At 36.4% G+C, this 13,284-nt stretch overlaps 1 protein-coding gene across 4 annotated transcripts in view; it reads right to left on the bottom strand.

The window, feature by feature from the left end:
• Nucleotides 1-13,284, bottom strand: part of SLC38A6 (solute carrier family 38 member 6) — an 80,279-nt gene that overhangs the window by 20,041 nt on the left and 46,954 nt on the right. For all 4 annotated transcript variants that reach the window (XM_036272362.1, XM_036272354.1, XM_036272345.1 and 1 more), the window contains exons 7-10: nucleotides 6,693-6,775; nucleotides 6,153-6,211; nucleotides 2,016-2,081; nucleotides 1,716-1,769 (exon numbers count right to left, since the gene is read on the bottom strand). In XM_036272362.1, the coding sequence (XP_036128255.1) occupies nucleotides 1,716-1,769; nucleotides 2,016-2,081; nucleotides 6,153-6,211; nucleotides 6,693-6,775 (262 nt within the window). The remainder of the gene's footprint in view (nucleotides 1-1,715; nucleotides 1,770-2,015; nucleotides 2,082-6,152; nucleotides 6,212-6,692; nucleotides 6,776-13,284) is intronic.

Genomic DNA, 13,284 nt, shown 5'->3' with positions numbered 1-13,284 from the left:
CAGGGCGGGGACAAACTGCAACCGAAGCACACGCCCTTAGCGGGAACCGAACCCGGGTCTCTTCGGACCGCAGGCGGACGCTCTAACCGCTGAGCCAAACCAGCCAGGGCCATGAACATAACTTTTAAAAAAAATTAGAATATTTAAGAGCCAGAGGTAGTTACAAAGCAAACAAAAGTTACCATCTAAATGAAAATACTGTCTCTGCTGTAAGAAAGAAAGATCTCTTATCCTTTAGAACGACCATGGAGGGACCCAGAGAGTATTATCCTAAGCGAAACAAGCCAATCAGAGAAAGACAAATATCACATGATCTCACTTATTTGTGGAATATAATAAACAAAACAAACTGATGAATAAAATAGACCCAGAGACATAGAAGTAGGGTACTGACTGATAAACCTCAGAAGCAGGGAGGGAGGGAGGAGATAAACCACAGAATTTATATGCATGTATGTGTAACCCTGGCCATAGACAACAATGCAGGCGGGTGGGGGGAGGGGGCTGTGAGGTGGGTATCTGGGGGCAAAGGAGAAACATCTGTAACAAAAATAAATTAATAAAAAAAATTAAAAATTACAAAAATAAATGAAGATACTGTCTCTACAAAATGGATGGTGATGACTTACTTTCTTTTCTCTACTCTAAAAAATCTTCCCCTTACTAACTCCAGGCTCTTCAGCAAAAGAAGTTCCAGATGACTGAAGACCTATCTTGGGACATAATGCCTCTTCAAATATTTGAAGGGAATTGGGAGGAAGGAAAGCTGCAGTGTTTCCTGAGACTGGATTAGAGGAATGAGACTTTAATTCACAAATTCTCTTTCATATATTGCTCAATTTCCTGGCTTGTCAGTTACCCTACCTAGCCAGATCTTTAAGGCACATGGAGGCCTTTACCATATAACAGACGTGGTAATCTCCCCTGTGGGGCCAGAGAGACATTTCTCATGTAAAAACTGCGGATAAAAAGGACAATTCTGCATGGAGGAGTTACTGCACTAACAAGCTACACTGATAGAGCTGTACATGCGGACAGGGGCCTCTAGCATCTGGAGCCTGCATTTCAGTGCAGATGAAGGAACTTGCAGCAACACAGAAGACTTTTAGCTCCTCTAGAATGATACAGATCAACCAGATTACAGCTCCCGCGTCCTCTGTTGACGCCCAGGGGCTCTTGCAGGCATTTTCCGTGTCCCAGGGCTCTCAGAGAAGGCGAGGGGACGGGGTCTTCCAGTCTCCACTTAAGGCATCATAAATTTCAACTTTGGAATGTCTGCCAGAAGACACACTGGCAGTGCTCAATTGCTGGTCCAATGATGAGGCTGTTTAGCTACAGACTAAGGTTCTACTCACAAGGGAGGAGTTTTTGATATAATTGGCTATTTAGCTTTATAAGTCCAGAGGGCAACAGGAAGTCTGTATCCACAGAGGACCTTATTGGCCAGACCAGACATTTAGTAAATCTGTTCTTTTAGGCAGTTGCCCATTTAAAACAGGCTCCATTTAAAGGCATGCCAAAAAAAGGTGGCTGTTTCATAATAGGCCACCCTGTGTTAAATAATATTATTCTTCTGGTAGGCAACCCTATACTTAGCACTTTCATGAAAATTAATTAGTTACAGGTACAAAGACCTAAGAGACCCTGTTACACAAATCTCTTAAAACTTGAAATGTGAAAAATCAACCAAAAGTATCTGTTAATAACTTACACACCTCTTTGGAGAAATGAAAGAGCTTTGGTTTACAATCATCTGTAGCATTTGAAATCTGTTTAAGAGGATTGAGGGGAAAAAGAGAAACCAACAGTCATTAAAAGTCAGAAAATATCAACAAACATGATGAATTTATTATTACTAGGCTTTCAAATAAAAATATTTCAAAACCAAGTTCCAAAATGCAATATAGTCATTACCTTTCCACTTATTAGGAAAAAAGATGTTAGGCTGATTTTTTTTTTCTTTTAGCTTAAAAAGAAAGAAAGAAATAGACTGAAAAGAAAATATAAACTATTACCTGGAAGTAGTGCTCTATACAATTTAATGTCAGAGGACAAGGGATGGACCATTTTTTTATTACTATCTGTAAGAATAAGCAGAATCAACACTCAAATTATTTCTTATAAAAATTCATGACAAAAAATTATTTCAAATAGGTCAACATTATTTCAATTAATCTAATACCATGCCAAATCATATGCTAGCCAACAGAAGATTCTTTGCTCAGATGACTTTCTCGTCAGGATGGGGTCACCTATGGTGGGGTTGGGTGCTGCATATCTGTTTAGCAGGGATCTCCCCCATTAAATACTGAGAGTATTTCAGGCCAACTTTCAAAACTCCAATAGCAACAAAACTTTAAAAAATAATGCAACTCAAAATGGGAACATGAGCCCAGTTGGTGTGGCACATGGACTGAGTGTGGTCCTATGCACTGAGAGGTTGCTGGTTTGATTCCCGGTCAGGGCACATGCCCAGGTTGTGGGCTCGATCCCCAGTATGGGGGTGCAGGAGGCAGCCAGTCGATGTTTCCCTCTCTCCCCCTCTCCATTCCTCTCTATCTAAAAAATAAATTAAAAAAATATTTTTAAAAAAATGGGAAAACAATGTTTCTAGTGACAATGGTACAATAATATGGTTATCTGTGGACCTAGCATCAGTAGCAGATAGAGAAATATTAATAGCTATTTGGAAATGGCCACAGGCGGAAGCGAGGAGAGACCTTACTCAAAGGGTGAGCTCAGAAATTTCTGACATATAAGTACTGTCCCCTCCTTGCTTTTTTCAGACTTACACTCCTTTCAGTGAATGTGGATAAAACTGGCTAAGAATCAGAGCATATAGCTAGGGAACTCCAGCTGCTAAAAATAAATTTTAAAAAAATCCATAGGGATGCCATTTCCAGAAATAATCAATAAAAATGTTTCAGAATTTAATTTTTATTTTTCAGGATTTTACTGTTAAGTGTGGCCATCCTGTTCCTAGACCTATAGTTGAGGTTGTGTCAACACTGCCATTGTCGCCCTTGTTTCAGGGCACAAAATTACTCTGTAAATATTTGCTCTAGGCTGAAACCCAGCATACAAAGGGGCAAGGGAGAATAAAAGAAGCAGTTGTCCTTTGCAGGAGACCAATAAGTAAATACTGTTCCTATTCCTATTCCTATTTGGTATTTATCTAACTTCGGATTTAAACTAATTCAACCAAGATTTTATATAGTGATAAATCAAATCTAAGGAAAACATATATACCTTTAGGATTACGTTAATGAATAAAGAATGACTCTTAATTAAAACCCTCCCAAGGGGTGGGGGGAAGAAGTATAAGGATAAACCAGGAAAATTGCTTTGACATTTCCAGATACGTTTTCAATATGTAATAAAACTAAATGGTCAACTTACCAAGAGAAAAGAAAAAAGTCAAAAGCAATAATCGCAGCATCTTTTTCTTGGTATGTTTCACAAAAAGGATAAGGATGGGTGGGGCAGAAGCTAGTCTCTTCTAATAAGCTTCCATCTCTCCAGCTAGACTGACAGGTCCTCGGGAGCTGTGTCCAGGTTAAACACCCCCATGCCTAACACAGTGCTCAGTAGAAGGAAAGCTACTGACTAAAATCCATTCAAACAGTTGTCGATTTTGATTTCTGACTTATTAAAATATTTCTTAGAATACCAATCTGTACTCAAGACAGAACTTTTGGAAAGAACGGAAATACATTTGTGTTCTAAAATGCCCTGGCCGGTTTGGCTCAGCGGTTGGAGCATTGGCCTGCAGACCAGAGAGACCCAGGTTTGGTTCCCGCTAGGGGCATGTACCAAAAAAATTAAAATAAAATAAAATGGAGCAAAAAGGGTAAATCCATCTGGAATCCATCATTCAAAGCCACTGATAAACTAAAAATTTTAAAACTTTTTAGATACTTCAGAGGGGGCAAACACGCTAAAATTTTTATGCAAAATAAAGATGTGGGACAATAGATAAGAGTATAGGTTTCTATCTGTTTGTTTTTTTTTGTAGAATGTAATTTAAGAAAATACTTGTTTTCTGGATTTTTTAAATGTATTCTAAATGTTATATGGATTTACAAACACATACTGACAAAAATAATTCATTAAATGTTGGCATCTTTTTAAAAATTTGGGGTAATATACACATGTGCCTTTTCCCTAACCACTATGTATTCAAAACCTAATGCATAAAAGACTCTAAAATAAATAGGCCAATTAAAAAGGGCATTTTAAAAAAGTGTATAATGTCTTCATCATCCCAATGTAGACCAAATTTAAATTGAGCTCACAGGTAAAATTCTGAGCAGATGGTTTGTAAAGCATCACAGTCAATGCAGAACAAGGGTATTATTTCCATATGGCTGCGACAGCAGAAACCTGTATTGAATTAAGGAGTGTCCGCAATGGCAGAAATGAATCCTGTGAAAACTATGTACAATAGACATATCGTATCAATGCATTTCACCTGCTTCAACTATTGGCTATAAAAATCAACCTACTCCTATCTACACCAAGTTTGGAATGCCAATTATCTGTGAGGAAAAAAATTCACTGTTATGTATACTGATTCTCTTTTAATATCCAGATGTTCATTCACATGCATAGGCCATTCCTCCATTCCTAACCATGGATATTTCTCAACAATCCAATTATAATGAAAATACTTGTTGTTTCCCTCTTCATTGTGGGGTCTAAAAAGTGTATGTTCATGGATGTTAACCAAGTTTAATGTAGTCATCATTTCATAATATATGTAAGTCGAGTCATTATGCTGGATACCTTAAATGTACACAATGCTGTATGTCCATCATATCTCAAAAAACCTGAAAGAAAAAAATCTAAAAGTAAGTGTATGTTCAATTCACTTACTTGTAAGAAACAAGTCAGATAATTTGAGGGGGGAAGAGGACAATGTTGATAAATTCAATAAATGACTAAATGTAAATACTGTTCAGTATTTTTAGTTTTAAGAGCATTTGTTAAAGTATAATTGTTTCTGTACACAGAAACCAGCATCACTTTCACTCATAAAAATTATCCAAAGTTGTTTTATCCTTATATCCCAGAAGATCAGTTTAGGCTAAGTTATATGTATAACATATCTTAGATTGTTTTGACAGCACAGAAATCTGACTATGTAACATGGTTAAACTACTGATGTATCATCTGCTCTTTTGGGTGGGCTTTTCCTTTTATTCATTTCTCATTAATAAGGGAAGGTTTACTCAAGCTTATGATTTTAAAAGTTTAATCAAGTCATTTAAATATATATCTTTTTGGCAAGTTTTAAATGTTTAATCCTACTTAAGGTTTGACAGAAACTAAGGAATGAACTGCTATACAAAGAGAAAAGAACTTTTTCAAAATTTCACACAAAGATATTATCTTTCGGATGTTAAAATCTGTTTTAGAAGAATTAGAAAAAAATAAGAAATTCAAATTCTCTTTTATCATTATATTATTTTATTAACAGTAAATTAAGTTTACCATCTAATATTTTTCCTGTTACAACAAAAATAAGCTAATTTTTAAAGATAAGAAAAAACATATTACACATGTAAAGAAAAATATTTCTTTGCAGTAATATTTTTAAGAGAACTTGTCTATGCTGAATAAACCAGAAAAGATACAATTCAGACACCCTAGTTAAGCTCTAGAAGCTCTTGTTTTATTAATGGAACAGTTTCATAATTAAGATAACTAGTATCAAGCTATTTTACATATTAGAATCAGCCTGATTCTCTTACTTGAGTACCCCCGACATACATACACACACACACACACACACACACACACACACACACACACACAGTATTATACAGAAATAAAGTGATATACAACCTACACAAAGAAGTATAGTCCATTTAAGGCTGCCGGTTTTAACAGAACTGATGTGCTCTCCTTTCTAATTAACCACAAGCCACATGTCATACTGAACTTGAAATGCTGGTCTAGCCAAGCCTTTTCAAAATAGATAAAATGAAGAAAATAATTTTGTGAAGTAAAAGTGCTTTGAATAACACATTGAAATAGAATGGGATACCTCCCCAACACAAAACAATTAAAAGAAAAAAAAAAAAAAGACAGTAAGAGAATAAGTTCAATTTTAGTGAAGAGAAAAGCAATACACTATATTTTAAACTTACCACAAGAGCAAAGAACACCATAAAGAAAAATGATAAACTACTTGTGTAGCCAAGAAAGCCTGTAAAATAACAGTAAAATAAAAAGCAATTTATAAGGAAAATGATCCCAACATACAGCTAAAGCTATACATCTTGGGCATGTTTTCTATTACAGGGCTTGGTATCTGGGGCTTGGGGCCGAGAATAACAACATTCCAACTATCTGTCACAGATCACTTGTGTAGCTCTGTACGGCAGAATTGGAACTGGCTTACCACTAATGGTACACTGTAAGGAAAGGCTGCTCTTTAATGTTCCACTGTAAAGATTTTATTTTAGTGGGGCAGACAAAATACTACTGCAAACCAAGTAATAGGTTAACTAGACAGGGCTGATGGCCGAACAACCTAAAATAAATCCAAGTTCAAAATTATGCACAACCACCACCCTTCTGATAAATATGTAGTACTGTGAACTTTCAAAGCCCCTTAATATTATTTTCTTTCTTTCTTTCTTTTTTTCTTATTTTAAACAAATATGTTCTCTTCAACAAAGACTTACCTATTTTAGGAAGAAGTGCGAGAGGGAACACAATGACAACACAAATGATTATTAGTAGTGTTTGTCCATTGAGATACCAAGACCTATTAGAAAAAAAATAGTTCTGTTTTAGGCATGGGACTCCAGTGTTGGTGTTTACACACACACACACACACACACACACACAATTACAAAAAGTCTACTTCCTTTTGTTAAAATGTGTTCTTATTTGATCCCAATATTATTATTAATGAATTTACATTTAAGAAATGCATGAAAACAATGAGATGCCATTTTTCGACTACCGAATTAGCAATAATTAAAAAAAATAAGATAATAGTCAATGTTGGTAAGGAACGATGAGGTGCACAAAACTGGTGAAAGTAAAAACTATGCACATTACCATTCTGAAAAGCAGGTTGGCAATAGGTAACAAGAACCTTTAAATATGTAACACTTATAAAAGATATTAAAAATAAGGAAATAGCCCTGGCCCGTGTGGCTCAGCTGGCTGGACGTCGACCCATGCACTGAAAGGCTGCCGGTTTGATTCCTGGTCAGGATCAGGGCTAGATCCCCGGTGGGGGGGCGCATGCAGGAGCATGTCTCCCCCTCACATCAATGTATCGCTCTCTCCCCTGCTCCCTTCCTCTCTCTCTAAAAAGCAATAAAAATATTTTTTAATTAAAAAAAGGAAACAATTACTAATAAAAACAAAAATTTTCATTATAAAGATATTTTTTAAAAACATTTAAAATAATAAATATTAGAAATAAACATCTAAAACCATGATAATTTAAAGATAAATTATGGAATATGAGACAATCATAAAAGATCATTTCATAGATAAAATATAATGAATATTCAGTAAACATCATAAATATATATATAGCATGACAGCAATTTTGAGGAAAACTCTAGATTCATTAAAAACAGAAAGGAACTGCCCTGGCCCATTTGGTTCAGTGGTTAGAGCGTTGGCCCACAGACCAATGAGTTGTGGGTTCAGTTCGGGCCAAGGGCACGTACTTTGGTTGCGGCTTGTCCCTGGCCCCGGGTGGGGTCATGCAGGAGGTAACCAGTCAGTGTGTCCGTCTCACATCAATGTTTCTCTCTCCTTCTCTCTCCCCCTCTCCCACTCTATCTGAAGATAAACAGAAAAATGTCCTCAGGTGAGGATTGAAAAAAAAAAAAGAAAGAAACTGCAATAAACCAATAGCGATGATCTCTAGGCAGTAGAATAATGGGTAATTTTTCTTCTTTATAGTTTATATTTTTCAAATTTTCAGGAAAGGGCATGAATTACTAGAAAAAAAGTATTAAAATTTTCATATAAAGTTATTAGAATGTTAAATTAGATAAGGCAGGTTGGTGTATTTAATCATTTAAAAAAACTGGATGCACATTTTTACAAATCAGGATATACTAAAATACAAAAAGTAGATATTTCTATGTGGTAACAAAATGAGCAATTTTATTTTCTCCTTATATGATTTTAATTTTTCAATATAAAATACCTGTAGGGAAGTTTTAAAAAGTTAGAGTCAGCCTGGCTGGTGTGGCTCGATGGATTGAGCTCAGTCCCATGAACTGAGAGGTCCTGGTTCAATTCCCGGTCAGGGCACATGCCTGGGTTGTAGACTTGATCCTCAGTGTGGGGGGGCATGCAGAAGGCAGCCAATCGATGTTTCTCTCTCTCCCTTCCTCTCCCCGTAAAAAAATCAATACAAACATTTTTTCTTAAAAAGTAAAAAAAAATAAAGTTAATTTCCCAAGACTTTAATAGTAAAGAGTTTAGTATGTAAAGAACAAACAATTCACCCTGGCCCGTTTTGCTCAGTGGTTAGAGTGTCGGCCTGCGGTCCGGAGAGACCTGGGTTCGGTTTCCACTAAGGGCACGTACCTCAGTTGCAGTTTGTCCCCGGCCCTGGTTGGGTCCTGTGGGTGGCGACCACTCGATGTGTCCCTTTCACATCAATGTTTCTCTCTCTCTCTCTCTCTCCCTCCTGCTCTATCTGAACAAAATATCGAAAAATGTCCTCGGGTGAGGATTAAAAAAAAAAGAACAAACAATTCATGAAAGAAGTACACTTAGCAAATGCAAAAAATCTAATCTCTGATGCAATTAAGAAATAAAGAATGAGGCTGTTGAAATTAGACTAGTAAAATTATTTTATTATTATTATTTTTTTTTATCCTCACCCGAGGACATTTTTCCATTTTTTGTTCAGGTAGAGTGGGAGGGAGAGAGAGGAACAGAGAGAGAGAGAGAGAAACATCGATGTGAAAGGAACACATCGAGTGGCTGCCACCCGCACAACCGACAAGGGCCGGGGACAAACTGCAACCGAGGTACGCGCCCTTAGCGGGAACCGAACCTGGGTCTCTCCGGGCCGCAGGCCGACGCTCTAACCGCTGAGCCAAACTGGCTAAGGCTAGTAAAATTATTTTAAACATAATATTTGAAGATGTAGCATAATTAGTCCTTTACATGTGCTAGTGACCTTGTCAATCTAGTCCTGTCTTCTGGAAAAACACTGATAATATGTAGCAGGAGCAATGAAAATGTAGTAATATAGTCTAAAAACATTATCATACTATTAAAAACCTGGAGGAAGTCCTATATATCCAACAATAGAAAATATCAATAACAGCATATTTAATGAGATATTAAGCAGCTTTTTAAAAAAGACAATTTAGTAAAATAGAAAATGCTAATAACAGAAATATAAAATAGATTATTATTAATTATGTTTTTTAAAAGCTTTGGGGGAAAATTCAAAGGACATTTTAAAAGACAACAATGATTAGGTAAGAGATGGTATTATGTATAATTTTTATTTGCTTTCTTTTCTAAATTTTCTGTAAATATATATACACACAACAATAACAAAGTAAAATTCATGCTAATATAAGAGCTGGGAGCATCAAAGACAATAGGAATTATTTTTTCAAATAATCTGGTAGATGTTCTCAAAATTCTCAGTTGGTGATAACTCATCCTCTTTCTCTACCAGGTAACCAAAGTGTCCCACTGCCATATTATATTAAGAAAATTGATAAATTCCTGGAAACACAAATACCAATACTGAATCCTGAAGAAATAAAAAAATATGAACAGACCAGTAATAAGTAAGGCTATTGAATCAGTAATCAAAAAACTACCCAAAAAGAAGAGCCCAGGACCAGATGGTTTTACTAGTGAATTCTACAAATATTTAAAGAATTAACATCAATCCTTTTCAAACTTTCAAAAAACTGAAGAGGGGGGAACATTTCCAAACTCATTTTACAAAGCTATCATACTCAAATACCAAGCCAGATGAAGACGTGACAAAAAGAAAATTACAGACCAATATCCCTGATGAATATAGATGCAAAAATTCTCAACCAAGTATTAGCAAACCAGATTCAATAGCGCATTAAAAGGATCATACAACATGATCAAGTGTGATTTATCCCTAGGATGAGAGGGATGTTTAACATACAAAAATCAATAAATGTAATATAGCACATTAATAGGATGAAAGATAAAAATCATATGAGCATCTCAATAGATGCAGAAAAAGCATTTGACAAGATACAACAGCCTTTCATGATGAAACCCTTCAACAAACTGGGTACAGAAAAAACATCTCTCAACATAATAAAGACCATATACAACAAACCCACAGCTCACATCACACTCAACAGTGAAAGGTTGAAAGCATTTTCTTTAAGATCAGGAACAAGACAAGGGTGCCCACTCTCAACACTCTTATTCAACACGGTACTGAAAGTCCTAGCCAGAGCAATCAGGCAAGATAAAGAAATAAAAGGCATCCAACTTGGAAAGGAAGAAGTAAACAAATCTGTTTTTATTTGAGATCATATGGTTTTATATAGAGAAAAACCTAAAGACTCAATCCAAAAACTGTTAGAACCAATCAAAACATGTAGTAAAGTTGCAGAATACAAAATCAACATACAGAAATCAGTTGTGTTTCTATATATTAACAATGAAATATTTGAAAAAGAAATAAAGAAAACAATCCCATTCACAACAGCATTAAAAAAATATCCCTACTCTGGCATATACAGTCAACTAATATTTGACAAGGGAGCTAATAATACTCAATGGAGAAAGAAGTCTCTTCAATAAATGGTGCTGGGAAGACTGGATGACCACATACAGAAAAATGAAATTATACCCCTATCTTACACCACTCACAAAAATTAACTCAAAATGGATTAATGACTTAAGTGTAAGACCTGAAACCATAAAATTTCTAGAAGAAAACAGAGAAAAAGCTCCTTGATGTGGGTCTTGGTAACACTTTTTTTGGATATGACACCAAAAGCACAAGCAACAAAGCAAAATTAAGTGGGACTACATCAATCTAAAAACCTTTTGTATAGCAAAAGAAACATAAAATAAAGAGGCAATCTCAGAATGGGAGAAAATATTTGCAAACCATATATTTGATAAGGGTTTAATATCCAAAATACACGAGGAACTCATGTAACTCAACAGCAAAAAAAATTTTTTTAATCTGATTAAAAAATAGGCAGAGCGCCCTGGCCGGTTTGGCTCAGCGGTTGGAGTATCGGCCCGCAGTCCAGAGAGAACAGGGATCGGTTCCCTCTAAGGGCACATACCTCGGTTGCAGATTGTCCCCGGCCCCAGATGGGGTTGTGCAGGAGGCGGCCACTTGATATGTCCCTTTCACGTCAATGTTTCTCTCTCTCCCTCTCCTCCTCTCTCTCCCTCCCACTCTATCTGAGCAAAAATGGAAGAATGTCCTCGGGTGAGGATAAAAAAATAAAAAAATAGGCAGAGCCCTGGCCGGTTTGGCTCAGCACTTAGAGCGTCGGCCCGTGGACCAGAGAGTCCCGGGTTCAGTTCCCGCTAAGGGCAGGTAACTCAGTTGCAGTTTGTCCCCGGCCATGGTTGGGGTTGTGTGGGTGGCAACCAATCGATGTGTCTCTCTCACATCAATATTTCTCTCTCTCTCTTCCTGCATCTCTCCCTCCCACTCTGTCTGAAGATAAATGTGAAAATGTCCTCGGGTGAGAATAAAAAATAAAAAAATTAAAAATTTTTTAAATAGGCAGAGAAAATTAATAAACATTTTTCCAAAGAAGACACACCAATGGCCAATGGGTACATGAAAAGATGCTCAACCTCACTAATCATCAGGGAAATGTGAATCAAACCACAATGAGCTAACACTTCACACCTGTCAGAATGGGACTCATCAAGAAGACAAGTGATAAGTGTTTGCAAGGATGTGAAGAAAAGGGACACCTGTATACTGTTGGTGGGAATGTAAATTGGTTTAACAACTATGAAAAATAGTTTGGAGGTTCCTCAAAAAAACTAAAAGTTGAACTACCATATGATCCAGCTTCTGGACAGATAGCCAAAGGAAATGAAAGCAAGACATTGAAAAGGTATCTGCACTCCTATGCTTATGGCAGCATTATTCACAATCACCAAGACATGGAAACAACCTAAGTGTCTATCCATGGATGAATGGATAAAGAAGATGTGATATATATAATGAAATATTATTCAGCCAGGAACAAGAAGAAAATCCTATTATTTGTGACAACATGGATGGACCTTGAGGGCATTATACTAAGTAAGATGAGTAAGACAGAAAAAGACAAATACTGTATATCACTTATACGTGGAATCTAAAACATTCTAACTCATAGAAACTGAGAAGAGTGGTGGTTAATAATAGAGGCTGGGGGTTAGGAGAACCAAGAAGATGTTGGTCAAGGGTACAAACTTGCAGCTGAGGATGAGTAAGTTCCGGGGATCTAATTCACAACGTTGTGATTATAGTTAACAGTACTGCATTATATACATGAAAGTTGCTAAAAGACTAACTCTTACGTGTTCTTACCACAAAATAAGAATGATAATTATGTTACATGATGGAGGTGTTAGATAACACCACTGTGGTAATCATGTTGCAACATATAAGTGTATCAAATCAGCACACTGTACACTTTAAAATACACAATATTATGTCAATTATGTCTCAATTAAGAAAGAATGAATTAACAAAAGAAGGAAAGAATGAATGAACAAAAGAAGGAAAGAAAATAAGAAAAAAGAAGAAAAGGTTTTCCTCTGCACGGTTTTGACCATGGCTTCTAACAGATTTTATGATTCATTCACTGTGTCTCCGTTTACACCCTGGTTTATGATGAAGACCTCTCTAATGTAACTTTAATGGGTACTATTGGGTGCTGACACCTTCCTCTTTAACAGGACGAGAAGGAGCAACAGCAAAAATAGCACCAAGATCACAACTTTCCCTTCTCCACCCTAATTCATGTCTTTAGAAAACACATGTGTCAGAAACTAAAACCTATGTACATACAAGCATTTCCAGGTCTAATGGACTTGAAGCTGTGCTCTCTGCATTTTCACATGCCCCTCAGCTCCTGGTATGCAGGAGGTCCTAAGAGAGCACACATACTAACCGTACAAAATGATACTCGGCATGTTCACCTTCCAGCCACTCTTAAATAGCTATGTATCAGAATGGGAACTTCAAAATATCCCTCACTGAGAAACACCTGCCAACTAAACTTCTAAAGCTGGCAAAAAGCCCAG

This window comes from Molossus molossus, unplaced genomic scaffold (assembly GCF_014108415.1).
Source record: "Molossus molossus isolate mMolMol1 unplaced genomic scaffold, mMolMol1.p scaffold_m16_p_1, whole genome shotgun sequence".
NCBI classification, from domain to species: Eukaryota; Metazoa; Chordata; class Mammalia; order Chiroptera; family Molossidae; genus Molossus; species Molossus molossus.
The sequence above is the reverse complement of the archived record's forward strand: the minus strand, read 5'-3'. Positions and strand labels throughout refer to the sequence as shown.